General features: G+C 35.0%; 1 protein-coding gene across 1 annotated transcript in view; it reads right to left on the bottom strand.

The window, feature by feature from the left end:
• LOC118749661 (transcriptional regulator ovo-like) overlaps window positions 1–22105 on the bottom strand; it is a 115408-nt gene extending 93303 nt beyond the window's left edge. Inside the window, exon 1 of the mRNA XM_036484460.1 lies at window positions 20439–22105. Coding sequence (XP_036340353.1) covers window positions 20439–21066 — 628 coding nt within the window. The 5' untranslated portion in view covers window positions 21067–22105. The remainder of the gene's footprint in view (window positions 1–20438) is intronic.
• Between the last annotated feature and the right edge of the window lie 3681 nt (window positions 22106–25786).

Below are 25786 nucleotides of genomic sequence, written 5' to 3'. Positions count from 1 at the left end.
GGCGGCGGTGACTGCAACAGCGATGACTGCAGCAGCATTGCTACAGCACAAATAAACCCTGCAGTAAAATTTAGAGACATTCTGACATGCACTTACAATAATTTTTTTTAAATAAAATATTTAACAAAAATGGAATCTGTAGAAGAAAAGAAAAAACGAAAAAAATATCCAAAGATCGAGTTTTCCTTAAAAAAAAACTCTCCAAAACGGAACCGGTTAAAAACTAGTTGCAAAGTAATGCACTGGGCGACAATTGCCACCGCTAATGACATCACCGTGTAAAACTAGACAGTTGAAAGCATTGCTTGGGTATTGAGCTAGAACTAGTACTGTCGGCAAAAGCTCTAGTTCTCTGCTAGTTCTGAGCTAGTCAGATTTTCTGCAGGGAACCTACAACAAACTTATACACATATAACTAACTACATATGCATATATTTACAACTGTTTGTATAAATGCACGCATGTGATTTAAGTATTTAGTTGTATATTTGTGCTGATATTTCTGTAACTGTGGCTACTGCTTTGGCTTTGCATACATGTGTATTTGCTTTATTTTGTTTTTGTTGTTGCCATTGCTGACGCTGTGACTTTGGCGTAATTTGAGCAGATGATATGGAGCGTTGAGATGTGTTAATGCTTTTTAGCATACCGATGTGGCTTTCGTGAAATAAATACATGTGTGCATAGATATACATATAAGTATGTATGTGCACAGCCATGTTGGCATGCTGGTCTCTTCGTCGAGCAACTTAACTGTCCGATTTTGTAATACCTACGAAAAAACGCAAATAAAAAGCAATAAATATTTGTAAATAAAATAAATAAATATGGAGAAGTGCACAAAACGTGTCACAATGTTTACACGTTGTTAAGCTGCTGCATCGCTCATCACTGCTACGATGGAGGACTGTGACACTCGTTGGCTTTTGTTGTGTTATGCGGCTGCTTGGCGGAGGTGGGCTGATAAGGAATATACTATCATTTTTAAATGTTGCTGGCATTTCATTACTATGGTAATTTTAGAACGTAATGCACTCAAAAAGTTAGCTGATAACTCAGTTATCAATCGGCTGAGTGCCCAGCAAAAATCAATGACAGAACTTGGCTATAAAATCATTTATTCCCTTAGAATTTCTGGACTCGTAGTTTAAAGTGAGACGAAGAACGCTGAGATAGAAATCTCGTGATTGATTTGTCTAAGCGCTTACGTATCTTAAATTTTTTTCGTAATGGTACAAAACTAACTCTGGTGGTGGTGTTTATTCGGAACAATTACTGAAAATTATTATAATTTTCCAGGCGGAACTGATTATCTCAAAGGCCACAAAAAGTAACAAAAATTTTGGAACCGGTTAGTAAAGTTTCTGTAAATTTTTAAACCCTTTTCGTACTCTCCACACTTTTGTAAACGATAACATTTGTTACCATCTCATGAGCAGGTAACAAAATATTGCCTCGTGAAATATGCAACACCAGAATTTCAACAAAACTCCATACTTGAATTGCTGAATAAATTAAATCGTTACCAAGGTAAATAGAATTGCGGTTGCAAGAAGTGGTGACAATTGTTGGTAACAAAATTAGTTTGTTACAAAATGTTCGGTTACTAGCAGAATAGGCCTGTTATTCATGACATCAACGTTTCTACTGACTGACGGATCTCATATTGTGATGGTTGAGTTATTCAGCGCACATATTGTCTGGCTTTCTGGCCATGCGTTATGGATCGATATTGCCTGATAAAGGTATTATAAAGATACTTGGTATCCATCTTCAAACATTTAATCTTATACTAAATCAAAAATATTGCTAAAACACTCTGGCCCATCATAAATGCCCAAAACACAAAGCCTCTACTAATTGGCACGACATCCGCATCGCAACTGAAAAAATTCATGGTCTGGACGACCTCAAAGCAATGAGTGCCAAGTGATTTTTATTGGAACGGGGATAACTGTAAACCGGATGCGGTATCGCAAAGAACTCAGAGTATAAGGGAGTCACACAGAGGACTTCCGCTAAACTCTTATATAACTCTGCGTCAGAGTAAGAAGTCTATCTTGAACTTATCGGCGATAAGCATTACTTCTTTCTCGAGGAATACATGCAATTCTTAAGCTTATGATCTACATTGTGGACAATATATGGCTAAGCAGTTCTCCCGATGGTCCAAAATGGATTCGACAGAGAAAATATAGGCTCTATTTAATCTTGGGTGCAAAAACATACAGCATTGGGCGGCAATAAAATATTTGAGGATCTTGACAGAATATGCTTTCCTAGGCCAACAACCAGTAATAGAAACACTACTATGCACACACATGAAAGAATAGCAATTTACTTCTTAGCCGTTTACTTAAACGATCCGCACTGAATAGGCAAAATAAACAATTCCAAGCGAAAGCTTAAACTTGTCAGCCCTGTTCATGGCCCTTTATGCGAATAGTCGTGTGGAAGTTGTGCCAAACTTCGTCAAAAGTCGGGTTATGGAGGCTCCCATGAGCATCGTATGGACCCTCTATGATCTCCGAACAAATTAATTTAGCGCCGACCGAATTCAGCATTGAAATAAATGTAGAATTTTTTTTTCGCAATTGCCTTTCTGTTTAGTTTACGCTATCTCAGATACGCAACGCTCAAAATTGTAATTGATTACTCCTGCTGGCATTCATCTAACTATCAACTAAGTATTTGTCTGCACACAAAATTTTTTTCAATTTACTACCTTTTGAAATGATGATTCATTACTTTTTTTTAATAAAAAAAAAACATTTTGTGTCTACTCTTTTACGACCAATCCCTATTTTTATTTTCTGCCTCATTATCTACTACAGGTTTTTTGTGTCGCTTTTGGTTATACATATGCGTGTGTGTGCGCGTGTTCGGTTGAGGGATAGCCAGGATTCTTACCACGATTGCAAGGCACTTTATTTGTCTGCCATGATTCTCTTTTTCTTACATTTTTTAAACTTCTAACTATTAAATATATTCCTTTCAATGCGCCCAAACAAAGAAATGAAATTAAAAAGCGAAAACACAGTCACGATAAAACCCCTATGGGGCACACATATATGCACGCATACAAGCAAAGGTTTATACATACTGTAGATACTGTCGTCGTGATTTTGTAGTTTTTTATAAAATTTTTCCCTTTTGTTTATTCCTGTGCATTTGCTTCAATCGTTCTTATGCTTTTTGTCTCGTTCTGTTGCTCCTTTCTTTCAGCTGAAAAATAAATATAATTCTACCTGTCTGTCGGTGCTGCTGGCGGCGGCGGGCTGTATTTGGTCCGGTTGCGCTTACTTTGTGTATGACTACGGTGACCATATTTATAGGAGCCGAATACGGGACAAAAAATAATTTTGCTAATTTTCTTCACAAAGGCTAACAGATCTTATAGTAGCATTATATATTTGTTGGCTATTTTTCTCGGGAGTTTTTACATCGCAAAATTTGCTAAAAAAAATTCGTTGAATTTTGTATAATATAATAAGGTGCAAGTTTGAAGTAGCTAGGCCTTACCGTTAATTTTTGGCAATTTTTTGTTAATGGTGTTACGCTTCTTTTTCATACAAAGGAAGTATGTTCGACATTTTTTTGATAGGGAAGCATATGAGCAGTACCTTGCCCTTGCAACCAAATGATTTTCTAATGATTTTTATTAAAAACTTTGAAATTTTGGTGAAACTCTACAAAATTAATTTTTATAATTTTTTCACAAAGTCAGAAATTTGGATTTATATAGTTTTTGTAAGGAAAAGAGATTTACTTTCATAAAGAAATAATAAACATTAAACAAAGAAAAATAGCCAAGCCTTTCTAAAATGTGGAGTCCGAATTTATATATTTTTGGTCACTGTATGTGTTCCTCGGTTCGAATCACAGGCACTCAGAATAAAAAATAATAACTATTTATGGAAAAAGTTACGGTCATATACCAACATAATCTAAAACTGGTTCATATGCTTGCAATTTTAATGAGCTGTTAAGGCGTCGAAATACTGAACACCAAATACGGGAAAAATAAGGAACAAATACGGGACATTAAAAGAAATACAGAACATTTGGCGTCCCGTATAAATTAAATAAATTACCAGGACAAAAAAGAGGACTGTCCCGTATAATACAGGACGGATGGCCACCGTATGTATGACGCACAGACTTTAATGCATGTACATATGTAAGAGTGTGTTGCGTTTCATTTATATGCCGGAGTTTGTTTGCCACACATAAATACATATTTTTTTGCTTCATGTTTGATGAAGATAATCAAAAGCAGTCGGGTAGGGTAGCGGCAGACTGGCACAGGAATCTACAGGTTTACTGCAGGTAGGGGCACTGATTTTGAGTACGGTAAAAAATTGTATATTTCGTCTGCACCTTTGCACTTGTATTTGTTTGAATGTCTGATTTTTGGTTGGTATTTTATGCGATCATTTTTTGATACCTTCAATTTCTAATAAATCTAGGAATACTTGTTGCAAATCAGCTGAATTGGTTTAGTTGTTTTTGTTGTATTTTATGCATGCATGCTTCCTTATTGTTTGGTTATCGCCAACCGTAATGTGGCATAATCTTCTTAGGAAATCCGTGCTTCTATGAAAATAAATATTTGTGACCTACTATAATAGTGTAATCGAATTTGAAGTGAAGACCTTTGAAGGAACTTCCACTTAAAGTGTGTTTTGAAGTGAAAATTGCTTCGAATTTACCTGCAAATTAGATGCTAGTGCAGGTGTTGGAAAATACTTTATATTTATAAAAAAATGTGTATACATATGAGTTAAATGATCAGAACGGCGAGCTGAGTCGATTTAGCCATGTCCGTCTGTTTGTATGCAATCTAGTCTCTCAGTTTTCGAGATATCCAGATGAAATTTGGTAGGTGGGTGTATTTATATATATATATTTATAATGTATTAATCATTTGTCGGAATCGGAAGAATCGGACCACTATAACATATAGCTCCCATACAACTGATTGTTCAGATATGCGATTTTTCGTTATAACCTCTCCATTTATGCAGCTAGGAACATAAAATTTTGCAATATTTCCACCCATTATCAACAGAATTAGAGTGAAAATTAGAAAGATCGGGCCACTATAACCTAAAGCTCCCATACAACTGATTGTTCAGATATAAGATTTTTCGTTATAACTCGTTAGAAAAGCCCTAATTTATTTTCTTTCGAAATTCGGTTCTGCACGAAAGTCGGTAGATTACTCACTAAAGGTTTAGCCGAATTTAGAATCAACTACTGCATCCAAAAATTAGTTTCTGTGTTATTAAACACCAGGGTAATAAAAAATCCGTACTGGAGAGCTTTAGTTTTTTATAAAGTTTTATAACTGTTCTGTAAAGAAACCAAAATGTTGAAGGCCCTGTCTATTACTTTATTTATACCTAAGAAAAAAACGCATTACAAAAAACCGATTTGATTCAACACATATTTATTTCCAGCGTTTATTCCTCAGTCTTTATAGCGCACTCGATTAAACCGTATTGAACGGTTAACAAAGTCCGTTAGTTTTATTCGATATCTATTTAATAATAAATTTTCGCGGTGGACCGAAAGAGAAACGAACAGTAATACAAATTTGTTATAATAATTAATAATATTAAAAACGGGCTGTAGAAGGAAAAAATATAAAATTTTGAATTCGCGTTAAATGAATTATTCGTTTATACAGGTTTTCTAACCGATGTGAGAAATAAAAAACCGATTTGAAAACAAATTCGAGTCAATAAACTTTTCGATTTCAACGCGTATTGAAATTTTGTTTATGCATCTGTTTTGAATCACACCGAACTGAGTCACAGCGCTTTATGTGTCGGTATAAACAAGGTATCAATTAAAGTAAAGAACTACACCCGCAATATTTTTTCTCATACATTTCGGCAGATATAGGAAATAAAATCAAAATCACTTGAAACTCAAGTAATTTCTGAGAGCTTTGCTGCTCTTGCTAATGAGAATGATGTCATACGCTTAATGATTTGAAGCCTTTGCAGCAGTAAATTGAAATCAGTCGTTTCGTTCGCCAGATCTGAAAAGTTAATGTACTTGGGAAAGCAGCATTTTTTTTTTGGCAGAAGCGTAAAGAAAGTTTTGGTTTAAAAAAGAGAGGTTACTTATTATGATTTGCGCTGGAAAGGTATTTAAAGAAGATATATGATTTTTATAAAGAAAATTTTCGACAAAAGAAAGGACAATTTGTTCATATAATGTTTTACATGTTATATAAAATATACAATTTCTTCTTCTAGTTAAAAATTTTTATTTTTTTTGTAATTTTTGTTTTTAATTTAACTTCACACATTAACAGCTGCTGTGAGTTCTACCGAGTAAAAGCCCCCCTTGGTTAAGATTTTCGAAAGGCATAACCCAGTAACGCCCATGGTCACTTTTGCATTAACTTTTTTACATTTATTTATACAATCTCCTTAACATTATTACGAGAAAATTTAGGCAATTATACGCGCTAAAATATTTACCAGGAATACACAAAGAAATGTTCAAATATATATGTATGTAAGTTGCCAATAAAACTCAACATTTGCTTCGAAAAGACGTGCGCACGCGCGCATATCCTTCGAACATACCTTACGCTGGTTTGTTGCCCTAAACCATTTCCGACAACACTCAGATAGTTCTCTTCCTTTTGTTTAAGGAAGTGAAATGAGGCGAAGTATTAACAAAAAAAAAAATATGGCAAGTTGGAAGCGCTGCATTCAGTGAAATGGCAAAGCACCAGTAACGAAGAAAGAGTTATTAGCGGATGTAGCTAACAGTTAACGATCAACACAAATGCAACAGATGTACAGACGAGCTACGCGAATGGCAGCAGTTGAGTGTGTCTGAAAGGGTTGCGAAAGGGAAAAGCAAGGAAATTAGTAGTTGTGTGGATACTTTTAAAGAGCGACAAGAATTTATGTGGCAAATAAACTGGCGGTGGCAAACTACTACATAGCCTCCGTTGGAGTGCTGTTATTGGAGCTTGCTGTTCTTTTTCTTAAAAAAAAAAAATTCATAACAAATGTGTAAACTAGGGTGCTCTTTAAAAATGCCAAGATATAAATTTTGTATGCGGCATACACCCCTTAATTTTGTTATCCGTAAAAAATAAAGACATACACGAAAAATTCAGTATTTAACAAAAGAAATTCAGCATCGCTACCAAGCTTTGAAAAAATTAAAAGGAAATTATTTGAAATCAGATAAATTTGACACGTTAATGAAACTTTTTAACGTTTTGTTATTAAAAACTAAATAAATTTTTTAAAACCGAAAACAAAAAAAATTAAGCATCGCTACCCAATTTTGAAAAAATTTAAAAGAAATCATTTTAAATCAGATAAATTTGACACATTAATGAAACTTCTAAAAGTTTTGCTGTTAAAAAATAAATAAATTTTTTCAAACCCTGGTAGCGACTCCTAATTTCTTGTTTTTAATTTTTAAATTTTCTTGCCCACATACAGTTTATATCTTGACACTTTAAAGACCACCATAGTTCACATATTAGAGTTACCTAATGATTTTGACATCTTCAGGGCCACCCCAGTTTACATATTTCTTAGCTAAAACTGCTGTTCCTATCCTCATGATTTCCCCATTTTTTGCTTCTATTTGCTTTCATTCAGTTAATCGCAACAATTTCCTCTTACAGCCTGATACGGTTCGCGCGCCTTACTCAGCATTTCATTACACTCTGAGGTTTTGCAACCAAGTTGTCCTCAGTGAAAAATTGCAACATCATCATCTCAGCACCTGTTCATCATTTTTGCACACCACGGCGGCCAGGCAGACCAAATGATTCTATGCCCAGCATGTGGTTGGATGCTGCTGCTTTGCGGCTGCTTTGCAGAATTTTTACCATGTTCGCGGGCACATAACCGAGAGCAAATATTCCTAAAATGGGCAACATAAATTGCTTCAAAGCAACGCGGGGACTTTTGCAACATATTAAGACATACACTTTTGCATTTCTGTTAGCATACGGAAGTTCTGCTTTATGAAAGAAATAAAAATTAGAGCTTTGCATTTATACTTCAGGCGGTGCTATACCCAGGACAAAGTCTGTCTTAATAGCAAAAAAAGTTGTTGTAACCATCTAATTCGCCACACTCGAAAAAAGTTTAAGTATGTAAAATTAAAAGCCCATAAATATTTATTAGAATTATATAGGTTTTGTTGCTTCTTGTAGAATTATTCAGCCTCTTCAGCAACGACGGCTTGTATTAACTTCTGCTTTTCTTACTGCCAGCGATTAAAAGGTGGTAAAATTTTATTCATACATCGATAAGTTCTACAAACAACGGAATGAATTTCGAGGAAAGGCTGCCGCAGCGAAAGAATCACTGAAGAATGGCTTTATCACCGCACGACTGAGAAAATTGCCTAGCAGATAGCGATGGTGGTAGCCGAAGTGCTTGGCAGTGTGTGCGTGTGCATGCACATACATACACACATATGTATTTGGCTGCTGAAATAGCGAAGCACTTAAGTAAACAGCATTGCGCTGAGCTTTTTTGGAGTGCTAACAGTCGCATCTTGATAGTCGTCTGTAATTGCTGTTTAGATTTTTTCGACATTTTGTTGCTATTCTCTATGATTTTATTCGCTTGTAAATTGCTTGTATGCAGAGTTTATTGCCATTCTTTGTCTAGGAAACAAAATTTTCATTGGCGATTTTTATTTCATTTCTTGGAAGTGTTAATTTTATTGCGACACTTAATTTCTTTTTGCTCGGTGACGTGCGGGTATTGCTCAATACTACTTGCCTTATCGTAGATTTGTTGTTAAGTTAGATGTTTGTGAGGCGTTACTATTGCGAAGCTTAAAGACTGAGCTGTGGACGCACGTAAAAATTTTTTTTTTTGGTAATTACAACTAGTTAAGAAAAAGTAGAAATTTTAAAAGAGATATTTGCTAAATTTAATTTTTTAAATTTACCAAATTAGAATAAGTTGTTTTAGTCTTAATATTTAATTTTTTATATTCAATTGTTTCCTATCTAAACTTTAGTCTAATATGCCATTCCTCCTAAATTTTAGTTTAGTTTTTTCTTTTAAAATTTTACGTATTTTATAATTTGTTTTTAAATGATAATTTTAATTGTAACAAACACTTCAATTCTAACCTCTTTTAAATACATATATTTTCATTGTATCTAATTTGGAATTTTAGTTAATGTGTGTAGTTAGTATTAAGAATAATTCAAATTTTATTCTTTTATTTTATTTTATTTTATTCAAATTGAAATCGAGAATTATTATTTGAAAGAAAAATGTTACCCGAAATTATGTTTGAAAAATATTAAACTTATTTTGATTTAAATTTTTTAAGTTATAATTCAAAGTAAATTTTAGTGTATTTAAAATTTGATATTTGATAAGATTCAACAATTTTTATTGAAATTTCAATTTATATTTTGATTCCAGTTTTCATAGAAAATTTTAGTTTTGATTTTTTAGTGCAAATTTTAAATTTAATATAAATGTTGGATTTAACATTTAATAAGATCAAATTTCTACAAGATTTCGATAATTTTTTTTTTACATACATACATATGTGTTTAAAATTTAATTTTAACGGACGTTCTCACCTTTGTTTTAATTTAGAATTCAATTCAATCCTATATTTGAATTGCAGCTCAAGTCGAAGAAAACAACGAAAGTCAAAGGTAAAATTAAAACTTATTTTGATATCTTTGACTTTAGTTTTTTTAACCTTTACTGGAATTTAAATTTAGTTTTAAGTTTCTGGAATCCTGTCGCCGTTATCAGTACAAAATATCCTTAGGTTAAACATAATATCGCATACGGTTAAAGGTGTGTTACTGAAAATATTTAAATGGTGATTTCCGTATTTCAGATAAAATGGCACTAAAACTAAAGACTTAAGTTACGAACTTCCCGACGAAAACCGATCAAATAAAGAAGTATTCAGTAGTCTTGTTTGCTTTCAACTTAGAAAAGGAAAATGAAAATATTATTTAGGATTCATTATACATTTTTCTAAGTATATACTTATGAAAGGAGAATAAGAATAACATAAAGTTTGCCTCAAAAGTGCTGCGAACCAGTTTTGCCTCATTTAAAAGAGACTTCGTTGAAAAATTTAATTTATATATGTACACATGTAAAAGTGATACGAATTTACAACAACAATTTGCAAAAATGCGACACTGAACTGTGAGTAAATACCGAATAAAAAAATTCCTATCCAAAAAAATCCAACCGCCGCAACGAACTCTATTGGCCCAATGCCAATTGGCATCCTCTTCAACTAACACTGATAAAAACAAACGGCTAACATTTAGAAGTGAAGCAGGCTAGGCCGGTTTCCAGAATCTTGTAAGTACTACGCATAACTAGTTGGTTTAACTTGTCTAGAATTACATGTGGATGCAGTTGCTGGGATATTTTTCACTTATTGATTTCCTTTTACCTTTTTGAAAACCATTAAACAACGAATTTTTACCTTTACAAGCTAAGCTAAGCAAATCCACAGGGTGTGTGTTGAGGTAACAGTAGTGATTTTACTCTTTTTACGTACGCTACTTCAAGGGAGCCTGCTTTGTGTGTCCATACTTTTGTACATGCGTGTATGTGTGTGTGCTAGTGCGGTTTTTGTGGCCACTCAGTGTTGTGCAAGTATTTGAGTGATAATGATAATGATTATCATAATGGCGTTACAACTCGCTGTAACTAGGAATAAAATTTGCGGCTTGACAGCATCTAAGTGGTAACTGAAGGTGAGTAAGAAAGTACGAGTATGCAAGCAAGTTAGTTAGCAAAAGGAAAGGGGTGGAGTTGGGTGCCAGCATTTTCACGTATTGAAATGCGGTGCAGCGCAGCGCAGCGTAACTTATTCACCAGACCGTGGCGCATTAAGTGCTTTGTTTGTGCATACATAATACTTGCTGTTTAATAACAAGAACATCACTTAGAATATAAAATAAAGAAGTACAAAACAAGTACTTAAGGTAAGCAGAATAATGTGTGTGTAGAAAATAGAAGAGAAGCCTAGAGAAGAGGTAATGAAGTTGTGCATGTCGAGGTGGCAAATGAGGAATGTGGCATGGAAGACTGCTGACTGCTGTGTGCAAGCAAAAGCACCCTGCAGTTAGTGAGCAGTGGTTGGTAAGAATGTGGTAATGCATATACACAAGTATATATGTGCTATATATATGTATGTATATTGTATACTTATGCATGTGAAGATAGCGCTGGAATAAGGAGCATAAGGCGAAAGCAAAAATATGCCAGAAGCGCGGAGTATTGGCAGTTCTCCGTTAAGGGGTTCGATTCACTCTTCAGACTCATTTTTAATGCTAGGAGTGGTGAAATATAATTAAAAAACTGTTTTAAAAATATTCGGCTTTGAACTGAAATAGATTTTCTCGTTTTCATATTACAAGATTAATCGCAAATATTAGTCTGCATATATTGACGAAATTCGATTCTGCGTTGGAATAAAATCTTTCTGTAGGTACAAGACATGTGAAAATTTTGTTATTATTATTAGCAAATACGTGTGGAGTTAAATGCCTAGCCTCGTAAAATGTGGGAAATGTCTGGAAGTGAGCACCAGTGAGTGGCATGACGTTATTCGGGTAGAACTTTGACTCCGACCAGCATGCAACTACATAGTTGCTTCAACAGCTCGAAATGTGAGCAAAGCACAAACTTCTTTCCTCTGGCTAAGTCGACTAGGGAGGCTAATGGCTTGAAGTGGCTGACAGGCATAACTAAAAGATTTTAATGCCACTACTCAGAAAGAAAAAAAAACTACTTGATTACTCATAAATTTAAACTGTTCACTTTTTCTGCGCTTACTGTGAATTCGTGATTTGTTTTTCTTAAATAAATTTTAAAGTTAATTCTTCTTTCCATTCTAGAATTTTGTTATTTTTCTGCTGGCTTAATTAATGGTGAAATGAAAAAATAATTAATTAATGCATGAATTTTAGAAGGAGCCAACATGAATGGGAAAATCAGTGAACGGCAACGATGAGGTGGTTGGCGTATAATGGTTTACCAGGAATTTCAGCAGCAAAGTGGCGAGTTGCTTGGGCTTTTTATTAGCAATTACAATTTTGTACTTGCACCGTTTCTTACTTTGCCAACTTTTCTGGTTGTAGGCTCTTTAGAATGAGCGAGCATCTAGACAATTTGTATGCGTGCGCTCGAGTGCTATTGTGAAGTACTTTTTTATAAGAATTGTTTGTGTGAAAATTATGCTGGTTTCTGTATGAACTTGGAGTATATTTTTTTTCTTTTTCACAGCTGACAGTATAGTTATCATTACTTTGTATGTATACTTTGGGAAACATGTTTTCTGGGGGACAATGTTTTAGACATATTATGACGTTTAAGTAACTTTTTCAGATGACAGTGTAAAGAGTTAAATAAAAAGAGAACAAATCAATTTTCAGCAGCTGTGAGTACTTCAATACATTCAGAACAGATAATTTTTAAGCAAAAAACAAAACCGACTTCAATTCTCATATACAAATTTAAAAGTACCGTTAATTTCTTCATGATCCAATAATGGGATCTAAACCAAATTGGTATATGGGGCCACCTCTGAGATAGCACCTTTCCTTTAAAAAAACATACGACGATTTGATAACCTCCTCCTTTTTTTGAAGTCGGTTAAGAATGTTTCCGAAACATTATTATAAAAATGAAATACATACATATATATGTACCTATTTATGTACAAATATTGTGCAAATATAAACACTTATGTAAAATGTTTTGACTTCCTGCAGAATTACACCAAGTTATGGTGCTTTATTGAGCATTTACTAGCTGTTACCTTACAACGTCTATTGAAGGAAAATGTGCAAAATACCTACAAAAGGAAGGTAATGCAAATACAATTTATCGTATTGTGGCGGTTATAATTTCGGTATTAAGACAAGCAAAATTATAACCAAAACGATGAGATAAATATATCCGTAGAAAATACGATAAATAAATCGATAAAGTTATCGATAACGCTGGTAATTATGGTAATGCGACAGCAGATCTGGCAAAAGTGTCAATCAAATTAATTATTTAAATATTATTGGCATTAGTAATTTTGTTGCCACATATATTCTCCCAATAATCTTTTCAGGCGTAATTGAATGTTCAAGAAAAAGGAACTGAGTAAAACTTTATAAAAACGTCAGACCTATAACCTATTTCCAACAAAAGCTTAACCGCAGTTAAGAGGTTAAGTAAGTTGCAAGAATTTTCATAAGGGGTGGTCGGCAGGGTTTATTACTTACTTTTTGCCCTTTTACCTTATTTGCTTGTACTTAACATGAGTAATAACCCCCTTCAAGTTTTAGTCACCTTTTTTCAATAGGCATAAACAGCAGTTAAGGCTTGGTGGAAATGAACGATTACCTGGTTATTACAAATGAGTGTGTTGCAATATAATCGATTGTAATACCAATACTTTCCATAATACATAAAGCTATCAGATATCCTTCGTTAAAAATATGACAAGGTTTTTGTGTCCGTAATACGAAATGAAAAATATGTCTTTTCAATTTGGCAAATACAAGCCTTTTGGGTATTACTTTAATACGATAGATTTCATAAATTTCCAAATTAATAGTCAAAAACAATATTAACAGTAAATTTTTAAATATTTAAATGTTCGGCCGCATTCACCTTCAAAGGAAATCTTCTTTTTGATATTGCAATTAAAAATCACTTATGCCACATAAGTGCGCACATAAATTTAGACATCAAATATGAACAATTTTCCACTCAATTACTTTAATATTTATGATCATATTTAACAAGCAGTTTAAAAAATAACGAAACCCACACTAAACAAGCCATTTAGATAACAAGATTAACTTTCCAAAAAAGCACTAAAACTTTATTTCGTAATAATTAGCATATTTAAGCGCTTCAAAGGGTCGAAGTAAAAAAAGTTAAAATATAAAAGTGAGCATTTCATTCATAAGCTCTGTCAGGCAGGCAGTGAGCATAAAATTTAAACAATAAAACCTATTTAAACAACCAAATTAAAAGCGACAGCAGTCACAGTTTTGCTGATGTCTTAACGCCGAGAATATTTTGTTATTAGAATGCATATTTAGTAAAACAGTCAGTGAAGTTAAATTAATGTCTTCAGCGTGCATGCATAACTATATGAACGTCTGCATATATACAACTATATTTATATGTATGTTTGTAGTTATAAACGCTTCAAATAAGCATAAAACGCTTAACACAGCAGCAACGCTATGGCACCGCGGGCCGGCCGCGTGAGCTTTTGTTAGGTAACCCAATCTAAGGTGAAGTTCATGATAAATTATTTGGTTTTTATTAATTGATATAAATTTGTTTACTAATCGCCGCCGGTGTTGGTGGCGGTGAGCGGATTTTGGTTAGCTTTTTAAAATAAAATTTGTAAATACTACGAAAAATCTAACTAGAAAGGGAAACATGTATGGAGAAAACAGACAAATACGTAAGTGAAGTAAAGAAACTTGAAAGTATTTTTAGCACTTAAACTCAACAGAAACAAGTCTCGGCTAGTATACACCTCCAAAGCTAGCCAAGCTATGGCAGCATACACAAGCATACCATTTTTTTTTTGCTGTGAGAAGCTGCGTCTGACAATCAGACAAACAGGCACTTGGTGTTGCTATTTATTCTTATGCTGAAGGTAAACTGTGAAGTAAGAAGAACGAGCTTGGGCTGAGGTAACTACACCATTACTACTTTCATTCGAAGGTGAAAGAGATTATGTAAGCAACAATAAAATAAAAAAGACACTTAAAAGAATTGTTGTCGATACCGCAACAGCTATGACGAAGCGAACGTGCAAGCAGCAAAACAGCAAGTAAAGAAGGAAAGTCATAAACAAGACAACAACAGTAACCATAAAACGGCAAGAAAAAAGGAAACGTATGGTGTCGTTGTTGGCGTTTGTGATTGGAAAATTCTACCGAAAGCGCTGTAAGGCTTTTATTCTTTTCGGATTTTATTTTTCGTAGTTCACTCCAGTGTAACGAAACATTAGACTTGAGTAACGAACGTACACACATACATATGTAATTAGATGTATGTACATATTTTAGTGTCTGACTGCCTTACTGTTTGGTTCGTTGGGTTGGCGGGCTTTAGTGTTTGTGGCTTTCTGACTTTGTGCTTATGCGAGTGTGTGTCAATATGTGTGTATGTGTGTGTGTTCGCGGCCATTTCGTTGATGGCGTTGATTAGTTGCGCTTCATTCTTCATTCTACTTAGTTCTGCAGGCGTGTGGTAAAAGCGCATTGCTGTCGAGCGGCTAAATTCTTGTTGTGTAATACTCGTAGTGAACACATACATACATACATAATAATGAAAGACGAATTAATGTTTGAATAAAACTTTTGCCATTCTGGTGAAGAAGATTGGTGGAGAATAGGAAAATATGACTGGCAGAAATGCATACAGGGGATTTTTTAGGGAAAACTATGTATGGTATATGAATTTAAAATCAATTAAAATAAGATAAAAAAATAAAACAAAAAACTAACAGTAAAATAAAATAAAATAAGTAATATTGAACAAATAACTGAAAAGGCACAAAAAATCATGTAACAAATATTAGTAAAATAAAAATTTGAATTAAGTAAAAAAAAATATTAAAACTATTTTGACTTTTTGAAAATCGGAAATATAAACTAACAACCCTGCAAACCAAAGTTCCCGAAATCTTAAGGAAATCGTTAGGAGTATCTGATTTCTGTAACGATTTTTTTACGAATTTTCAAAGAAAATTATATGAAGGGGTTGACACGAACTCGTAAAGAAATTTCTGTACGAAAAATAAAGAAAATTCTGGAAAAATTCTGAAAGATATTCTTCACATAGCAGCATTATTTTCGTTGCTTCACAGATTTTCTTCCGAAATTTCATAAAAGAATGGAAGTGTGCGTAATTTATTTCATTTTAGAAAATTCGGCAAAAAATCGAATTAAAGCTTAAGGAATTCTTTAAAATTTCTTTATAATACAGAATACTCTGAAAAAATGGTTTGCAGGGAATATACAATAGATACACAACCATGTTTGTATGGTTATAAAAGTAATGCCATTTTCTTTTCTCGGAAAAAATGTCACGTTCAAATATGGCAACATTATCAGAGCGCAACATTATAAAGAAAGAACACGCAATATGCCTGTGAAGATGCTGAGAAAAGATCATGAAGACTTGACAGCCCAGGCGCAGGGCAGAATAAATGCATCATTATTTCGAGAAAAGAAAACGCTATAAAATAAAATAATACATCGAATGCTGACATAAATGCATACAAAGCGTTTTTATGGAAAAGTGACTTTGGTATATGAATGTAAAATAAAATAACATAACTTAAAAATGTAAAAAAATGGAAAAAAACAAACACCGAAAATTTAGTAACAAAACTGTTTAAATTAAAAATTAAATTAATTAAAAAAATCAAGGCTATTTTGACTTTTTCAAAATCCAATATGCAAATTGAAAATTTACAATAGGTACACATGCACACATCTACAGTAATGAAAGTAAAATAACACAATAACATAACATAATAAAATAAAATGCATTTTCACTGATAATGAGAATGCAAACCAAAAATTTATAATCGGTTGAAAAGGCTTGCCATAAATGTATTCAAGAAAGAATAAACAAAGAAAGAAGAACAAATGTAAAAAAAATTTGGCAAACCATAAGATTACAATAGCGCCACATTTTTATTTTATTTCAAAAATTAAAAGATAATAATTGAATCAGAAATTAAAAGATAATAAAACACTTTTTTATTTCTTATCGGTAAAAATAGTTTCTTCTCTGTTCAAAATAATTTTCTTTCTGACACTCGAATGCTTGAATGAAAACATTATGAACTGCTAAAATAGCCGAACCTATTTGAGTTCAGATTTATTGCGCAAATAATAATAAGCATTCATTTATTTAGCAGGCAAAGGATTTATATATGTATGTATAAAGAACAGAAAATCAAAGCACTTTAAGCAATACCCCGACATTTGTTGACAATCATTCATTTCGGGCACTCATTCAGCGTCCAAAGCGCGCCTTTTTCATAACGAGACAGTAGCCATAGAAATAGCAAATGTGTGCATGCAAGCGTGTGGGTGCTGGCAGTCAATCAGCACGTCAAGCAGGCTGGTCGTCGTTGGTCGGTTAATGCGCTTTGAATTTTTTTTAAATTGCATTGTTTCGCTGACAAAGTCATAAACAATTATTCTTACGCTAAATTATGAGATATATTATTTGTGCGAATATATCCACAAGTATGTATATACTTATGCACGCTTCGTATATAAAGCTATATAAAGAAATATATTGGTTGTGGTCCAACAATTTATGGCAAACACACCCCCATGCAGATGAAAAGAATAAAAACACGAAATAAAAATTCAGTAAAATTAAATGAGCAAAAAATTACAAAAATAAATATGCATACAAACACAGTTTCCGTGCTTCAGCGTATTGTGGTCGTAAGCCTGTTCAGACATTTGCATGTACATATGCACCCTAGTTTGCAACTGGGTTTGCATGTGGATGTATTCCGAAACTGAATTTCTACAACAACACTCTTACCTAAGTAAACTTTTTATGGCACAAATCCTCTCGCATTCAATGCAAGTGGTAGAGGGTGTGCTTCAGTTTGATTTGCGCATTAAATTTTGCTGATTTGAAAGCTTAGTGATATAGAGCAAAATAAGTGAACAGATATTGTATAAAGAATACTTATTTTTTGCCGCTTCTAAGCTTAAAGAAATATGTCAAGTTGTCTTGTTTGTTGTCAAATTGAAAGTGCTTAGCAGCGGCGATCACGAGTAATCGCAGCTCATTTATTGGCCAACGCTTAACTCACATGTTCTTTTGTACATACACAATGCAAAAATCACTTTTTTCCGCCTTGTTTAGTATGGGTGTTGACCAATTGTTGTTTGCTATTAATTAGTTTAGATTATTTTTATCGCGAGCAAGCGATCGAATAATAATATACTTGTACACATTTAGATATTTGCAATGACTTAATTAAATAAATAAAAGGAATTTAATTAAAAAACACAAAAAGAATGTGTGTGCATAGAGTATATTTGTGTGGTTGGAGAAAAAATATTGTAGCATTCAAACCCGCTGAAGTTTGGAATTTTAAACAAATATTGACATAATTTCATTTATATTTAGAGAGATTTTTTCATTCGTGGTTTTTTTTTCAAGTTGTGCAAACTTTTTTCAAACAAATCGCTTAAGTTCAAGCTGACAATCCGCTTTTAAATAAAAGACTTAAGTAGCGAACTTGATTTTTTCGTTGGCCTCGAAACCAAATAAAGGTATCGATGAAAAATGCTAACGTAATATTAAGGGTTCACCTAATATACAAAAAAGAAGAAATAAGAAGAGATATTTACGTGAAAAAGGTTACTACTAAAAAAATAATAAATAAATATTATGACACCAGGACAAGGGGGACTAAAATCAATGGATAAGCTTAATTGCATATACAGCTTAAATTAAAAGGTCACCATTATTTACTTAGTCAATGACACGCATTGCAGCTAGATCGTTTTTTTGTAACAAAGAAGAGCTCTTTTCCAAAAATGTCAATAATTTTTTTTTTGGCACACTAAGGACATCAAGGAAAACGGACGAATTTTTTCGGTTCTGAATTTTAAGCACCCCGATTTTTTCAAAGAATATTAAGAAGGCCTTTATCACACCTTGAAAGTGTAGAACTTAATAACAATAATAATTTTTTGCAAGTACATAATTGAAAAGTTTTTCGGCGATGAAAACATTATTTATTGATAGCCTTGGAGAGGCTAAATAAGCAGCATCTGTGCCCAAAAAAAAATTTTAAAGAAACATTTTAAGCCGTACAAGTAAAAACTAAGCAATTGCTTTTTCTTAAAATTTCAGAGCTTTTACTCGACTTATTTAAACAAATTTAAGTAAGAGGTCTGAAATTTTAAGAAAAATCAACTGCTTAGTTTTTATTCATACGGCCCATTGTTTATGAAAAGGGCTTCCAAAATTAACATGTTTTTACAATATAATAATATAATATAATAAAAACTATTTTGACAGTTTAGAGCTTTTGTTGAAAATTGTAAAAACAATTGGCGATGTATGTAGAGCCTAAACTTTTGGAAAACAATTACTTCAAACGGTTCAATACGTTCGAAAGAACCCATAGCAATGAGATTCAGAACAATGACAAACGCACACTAAGTCGATGAAAATTAGTATGAGGATTTAATCAGATATTTTTTCGTTACTTCAAATTAAAATACAAAAAAAATGAGGCAAATTTTTTATATGAAAATTTAAATTACATTTTATGGAGCGTACAAAAAACTGGTTGAGCTGCTAACATCTAAAAATATAAATATATTCAACATAAAAAGTTTTTTAATACAGCAAAAAATTAAAAAAAAAATGTATTTTAATAATTTCCTGCGCAAGCTTCGTAAAATGTTTAAAATTATTAAATGATCAAAAATAAAGAATACCTTAGTTTAAAGTTTGCCAGATATATTTAGAAGTAAAAAAGATACTCACGGTTTAATTGCGTATCTAATTCGTATAAAATAAAATTCTGTACTAAAGCGGGTTTGTTTTGAAACAGTTCTTCGAAAAAACTCTGGTATATTGAATAAAACCTAAACAAATTTGTTATTTTTTGATTCAACAAGGGAAATTTTTATTTAAATGGAATAGAAATTTGTTAATTATTATTTTCCGACTTAAAAAACAGAAAAAAATAAAATTAAATAGAAAACGAATTAAAAACTCTTTTTTCAATGTATTGCAAGAGCATTTTTTTGTTAAAAAGTTTTTGGTTTGAAATTTAAAAAAAAGAATTTATAGTCCTCAAATAAGGTTTATGTTAAAATTGTTTTTATTTTTATTTCAAATAGAATTTATTTAACAATTTAATATGATCGTAGTTACATTTCATTATATATAATTTTTTGACTCTGAATATTAAAAACTTTAAGCTATTTTAAAGGCAGAATCCACTGCATCGATATTATATTACAAAAAAATGTTGATCAATAAGAGCAAATAGACTGGTTTCAATTTTCAAATTAAAGACGTTTGCAACAAAAAATAGTAGCAATTCCTTTTCATTCCAAATCTGTGGTTTAACAAAACTAAAAAGGACAGATGTAGACTTTTAAACAAAAGACTTTAGCTGCGAACCTGCCCTTATTTCGCAGCTAGATTTCACTTGAATATCGCGATCTCCTCATTTCGATATAAAGATTCAAATTATAACCTTTTATACATTTTTTTACTTAGAAATCTCCACAACGCAAATCAATCTATTCATACACTGGGTATTCCCTGCCCAAACACTTCACAGACATTAAAGGAGATTTCAGAATAATAGTTTCTATGTAAAACACTTACCTTCTGCAGCGTCAGCATCGGCATTATACAATAATTTTTGTTGCTGTTGGCCAAAGTAGTAACGTCGGTGATGGAAACGTTTGCGCGAAAGAGGTGGTGAATTTGGAGTCGTTGTAGCTGTTGTTGTCGATGATGCTGCTGTTGGTGTATCCAACAGATTTACTGGTTCTTTTGCTGTGACAGTGGCATTTTTATTGTCCTCGGCGGTCACTATTACAGCAGGAGTTGTAGTATGTGGGGACGAATCCGGAGGCGCAACCAACTGTAATGCAGACGAGCCACTGTCTTGTGGTTCAGGCGTCTTGGGTGGCTGTAACGGCGTTGGTGGTACAAGTGCTGGTGACGATGCTGAGGGAGTTGGTGTGGGCGTTCTCAACGCGTTGTGTATGTTGCGTGTTGCTGCAGTTGGTGGTGTGTATGCACGCGGCGCATCTGTGGGCACTGGCGGCGAGTTTGGTTTGCCATTGCTGCCGCTGCCGCTGCCGTTGCCACCACCTACTGGCGGCGAGGGACTCAGCGGCGGTATTAGGCGATCATCTTCGTTTTTATCCTGCAGCAGATTTTGAGATTCCAAGAGTCGTTGTTGCTGCTGATGCAGACGATTTTTTATGAGAAAAATTTTCGGCATTTTGGCGTTAGTTCTTAAGCTTGTATGCCTTCAGTGTTTGAAAATGTTAGTCTCGTTTTAATTTTTCAATCAAACGCGTTTTTTGAGCTTGTCGATTTTAGTCATAGTCACTGCCAGCAAAACACTAATCCAAGTCGTGTGTGTTTGCTGGAGTAAAAAAAGCTACTGGGTTCTTGAACACAACTTTTTTTCTTGTTTCCCAAAATGGATTTTTTTAATTTAATTGGCTGCTCTGTTCACTAGCTTGATCATATTGTTCAAATCGATCGATAGCTTGGCGACGAGCGGGTGCCATTTTTAACACAACACAACCTTTAACTTAAAAATATATATTCTTCCATGCACTAAACATATATACGAAATTTTGAATTAAATTTATTACTTCTTAGAATAATTTTACGCACAGTATGTATGTATTTTATCGTTTGATTTATTTCATTTTGATAGCAAAGTATATTGTATTTTGTTTAGTATTAATAGTAAGTGTGTATAATTTATTTATTTTAAAAAATTTTTCGTTTCTTAAAAACTGTTCTGCACTTTTTTGGAATTTTCACAGTAAAAGCTCTTTCGTTTAGATTCTGGCCTTTTAATCCTTTTTATCCTTGATAGAATCTCATCATTTACACACAAAAGTAAAATTTTTCACTTAGAAGTTGGATTTCATCACTAAACTACACTTCACTTCATTTATCCTCTGCGCATATTTCCTTTTTATCTTTGTTTCTGTGGCATAAGGAAAATTTTATTATACACTCCAATTGTATTTGCAAGTATGAATGTATGTATTGGTTTTTCTACTTAGAACTTTAGGTTGATCTAAATGATTCACTGTTACATGGGCTTGCAAACGACGAACGCGATTTGGAAGCGCTAAACGCGTGTATCCTCAACGCTTGATCGTCTCTTACTGTATTCCAGCGGTACTCGCGCACAAGCAGTTAGTCCAAAGTCAGCCAGTTATCGTCGTTGCCGTCGTCGTCAATCAGCAGCAGCGGTTCATTCGACACCGCCAACCATAGGCACACACACATCCACGCGTAAGGTATATATAGAGCCGTCGATCTCCTCTAACAGACGTTGGCCGGTGGAACAATGCGGGGCCAGGGTGGAACGGCTGCACTTTACACAGCCGATAGTTGGGTATATTGGTTGCTGGTTGCTGAGCCAGTGATCGCTATGCCTCGCATAGTTTCGTCGTTTTACCTTTGTTGTGAACACTCAGAAGATGTATGAGTGAGTGCCGTTGTTAGAAGTTCTTAAGGCCGCTTCGTTTTTCATACTTCGAATAATTTTGTTGCTTTAGTTGAAGAAAAATACTGTATGCCGTTGTGCAAAGGCGTCGTACTTTTGTAGTGTAACACACGAACGGCGATTGTGGCTAGAACTGAGCGCCAACGCGGCCAAACGATCAGAATTCTAAGTCTGATTGCGTGCGTACAGAAGCGAATTGACGCTGCAGTGTTAAGGAAAAGTGGGAGAAAGAGAGAGAGAGGCAACAATGAGCAGGTGAACTTGGTTCAGGTGAGCGCAGTGCAAGGCAACGAAACCTGCACCTTCGCTCTCTCACACACACACATATGTTGTTGGGGTGGTTGAGTTCGACTTCGCTTTCGTCGACAACGGGCTGAGCCTGAGTTTTGCTCTCTCAAGCCGCCGCCCGCCTATACTGCTAACTATGCGCGTGTTTGTGTTTAACGGTTTCGGCATTTTACCTGACTTACTGTTTATTATGATTGTCGCATGGTAGTTGTTGCACGTAGCATACTAATATTCACTTGCGCTCATAAACGCATACTATCGCAGCACTTGATCAAAATTTCCTCACCTGTTGGCCTATTGTCTTTGTGTATTGGAGATTTCCGTTTTGGAATGCTCACTAATACTCTTGCTTCGAATTCGCTGCGAACAGCGCATCTCTCGCATTCTAACTATTTTCCGTATGGTTGTCTTCAATGCATACAGTTACTCAGCTGAACACCGTTTCATTTGGGTGCTCGATACCTGGAGCTCTGGCTCCACTGCAGTTTTTGTCGTTTAACCGCATGTTTTGCCTCATAACTCTTTCCAACCTCCACCTCTTCCCCTTAGAGCACCTCTTTATAGTTGCTTGCTTAGTTTTTCACATTTGCTTTGGTATCTTGCTTCGTGGCGGCTTGACTTAGACGTGAATTTGGCTTCGGTGGCCGAGCGACAGATCGCGGTCGCGGCTTCACAGTTCAGAGTCAAGGTAGAGGTAATACCAGTACTGCTTTTCTTGTTGTTCTTGTGCATGTTTCATGTTAGGGGTCTTCGTCTTGCTTGCTTATTTGTTTTTTTTGCTTTTCAAAGCGACTCTATTATTGCCGGCAACTTGGCGTTGTTATGTTTTTCGTCGTCTGCGTCGTTTTGGGTCTCATTGGTTTCGGCTATTATTTCACATAAAATTTCGTTGTACCCCATGTGATTGCAATGTGTTTGTTGCTATTGCTCTTGACTCTGAATTTCAGCCATTTGCGGTCTTTCTGGTGTTTAGGTTATTTTGTTTCCTTTTGGGGGTTTCATTTGGCTTATTGCACATTTATTGCTGCACTCTTTTGGAGCTTGCTTTTGGCAAAATTTAAGATACCGTGCAATTTTCTGCACACGTGTGTATGTTTATATGCAAATTTTTTTTGCTTTGAGGTTGAGATATGTTTATTTATGCACGTGTATGTGTTCATATGCAAATTTTGTTCAAATAAATTCGGCCAGACTTTCGTTGATTTTGAAATACACTGTTTGGGGAAGTTTGCATAAAATTATCTCATGCTTTTATGACTTTTACTGAATTTCTTATGCAATTTTTGAGCCTATACCTTTTTTCGAGGTGCAAAAAAAACTGATTCTTACGAGTTTTAGCCGAGTGTTTCGTATTATTAGTAATGACCGTCATGGAAAAAAATTTTTCCATAGCTTGGTTAGTGGATGGGCACTATATACCCACATTTCAGTCAAAATACTTTAAGACTGACGAAAAAGCCCCGTCCGCAGGTTGATTGTTATTCTGGAATAATAAAAGAGGAAAAATAGAGAGTTGGTAATGCGTGAGCGTGGAGGTTTTGTAAGAAAATAAGGCGGCGGTCAAATTGTTTCAAGACCGGGAGGATTCCTGCAGATGTGAAGATGAAACTCTGAGGAAAAAAGCGTTAAGAGTGTACTTGAGTTTTGCAGGGAACACTTCTCAATACTTCTTTGAATGGCGACACAAGTAGTGTGTGGTTCTGCGAGGCCCACAACGACGGCTGTTTAGCGTGACATTGATCACAACTTTATCTTTGAGACCAAACGAGGTATTAGGCAAGGCCGCTTTTTTCCTGCGGCTTATTTAGTCAATATTGGAAAGTGTAATAAATATGTCTGAGTCGCAGCAACAGCATCATATACAGAATAAGCGCAGCATTCTCTAACTTGGCGAAAGAGTAAAAATAGGTTGGCCCAACAGTATCCGGGAACATGAGAAAATACCTAATGGCAAATTATTAACTTCTTCTTATTTGGCGCTGTAACCGCCTAAGCGATTTTGGCCGAGTTCAGCAAAGCAGGCCAGTCGTTTCTCTTCTGTGCCAACTGACGCCAATTGGAAATGCCGAGTGAAGCCAAGTCCTTCTCCACCTGTTCTTTCCATCGCAGTGGGGGCCTTTCTCTTCCTGTGTAGGAGGCTGTCCAAACTACCTAAAAACAGTGCCCCACTTGTTGTCACCAACGGCAAAGTGAAGGGGGCCATGGAAAGGCGAAATCCTCCAAAGCCATTGGATCCAACGGAATATATATGCTGATGCTGAAACATTTTGGGCACGCGGGAGAGGCGTACCTAGCCGAGGTCCTCAACCTGTCAATGGCCACTCTCATCAATCTTGATATGTGGAAATCAGGGAGAATGGTCCCACTGCTGAAAACGGGGAAACCCGCCAACAAAGGAGACTTTTATCACCCGATAACGCTCCTTTCCCGGTTGCGAAGACACTAGTGGCCCAGCTACCCCCGTACTTCACCCACCACCTGACCCAAGCGAAGCACCAGCATGGTTTCCATAAAATGCACAGCACAACAACAGCACTTAACGCCATAAACACTCAAATAACGCGTGGCCTAAACCGCAACCGCCCCTGTGAGAGAACTGTCCTAGTAACGTTGGACTTGTCAAAGGCGTTTGACACCGTCTGAAATTCCACGCTGCTGTCGTCAGTAATCTGCAGACATCAAACCTCCAATCCTAGAAAAATTAAACAAGGGGTTCCACAAGGTAATGTTCTCTCCCCATTCCTGTTTAACTTCTACATCTCGAAGCTTCCCCAGCCACCTGAGGGAGTTTCCCTGATCTCTAGATATTGGCATCTGTGAATAGAATTTCGCCTTTTTCGCTTCTTCACTGCATGCAGCCTAACACTCACCCCAACGAAATCAACGGCGACCCTCTTCACCACCTGGACAAAGGAGGTCAGGCTAGAATTAGGCATACACGCCGATGGCACACCAATACCGACAGTAAATAACCCGAAAATTTAAGGAGTCACCATTGATAGCCTGCTCTCCTTCTCCACGAACACAACCGCAGTTGTCAACAAAGTACAGAGCCACAACAAGGAAGTCAAGTCGCTCGCCGACAGCACCTGGGAGAAAGACAAAGAAACGTTGCTGGAGACATACAAGGCAATTGGCCAGCCGGTTCTAAACCATGCAGCACCAGTTTGGTCACCGG

The sequence above is a fragment of the Rhagoletis pomonella genome, unplaced genomic scaffold, assembly GCF_013731165.1.
Source record: "Rhagoletis pomonella isolate Grant_MI unplaced genomic scaffold, Rhpom_1.0 Rhpom_scaffold_00029, whole genome shotgun sequence".
Lineage (NCBI taxonomy): Eukaryota > Metazoa > Arthropoda > Insecta > Diptera > Tephritidae > Rhagoletis > Rhagoletis pomonella.
The sequence above is the reverse complement of the archived record's forward strand: the minus strand, read 5'-3'. Positions and strand labels throughout refer to the sequence as shown.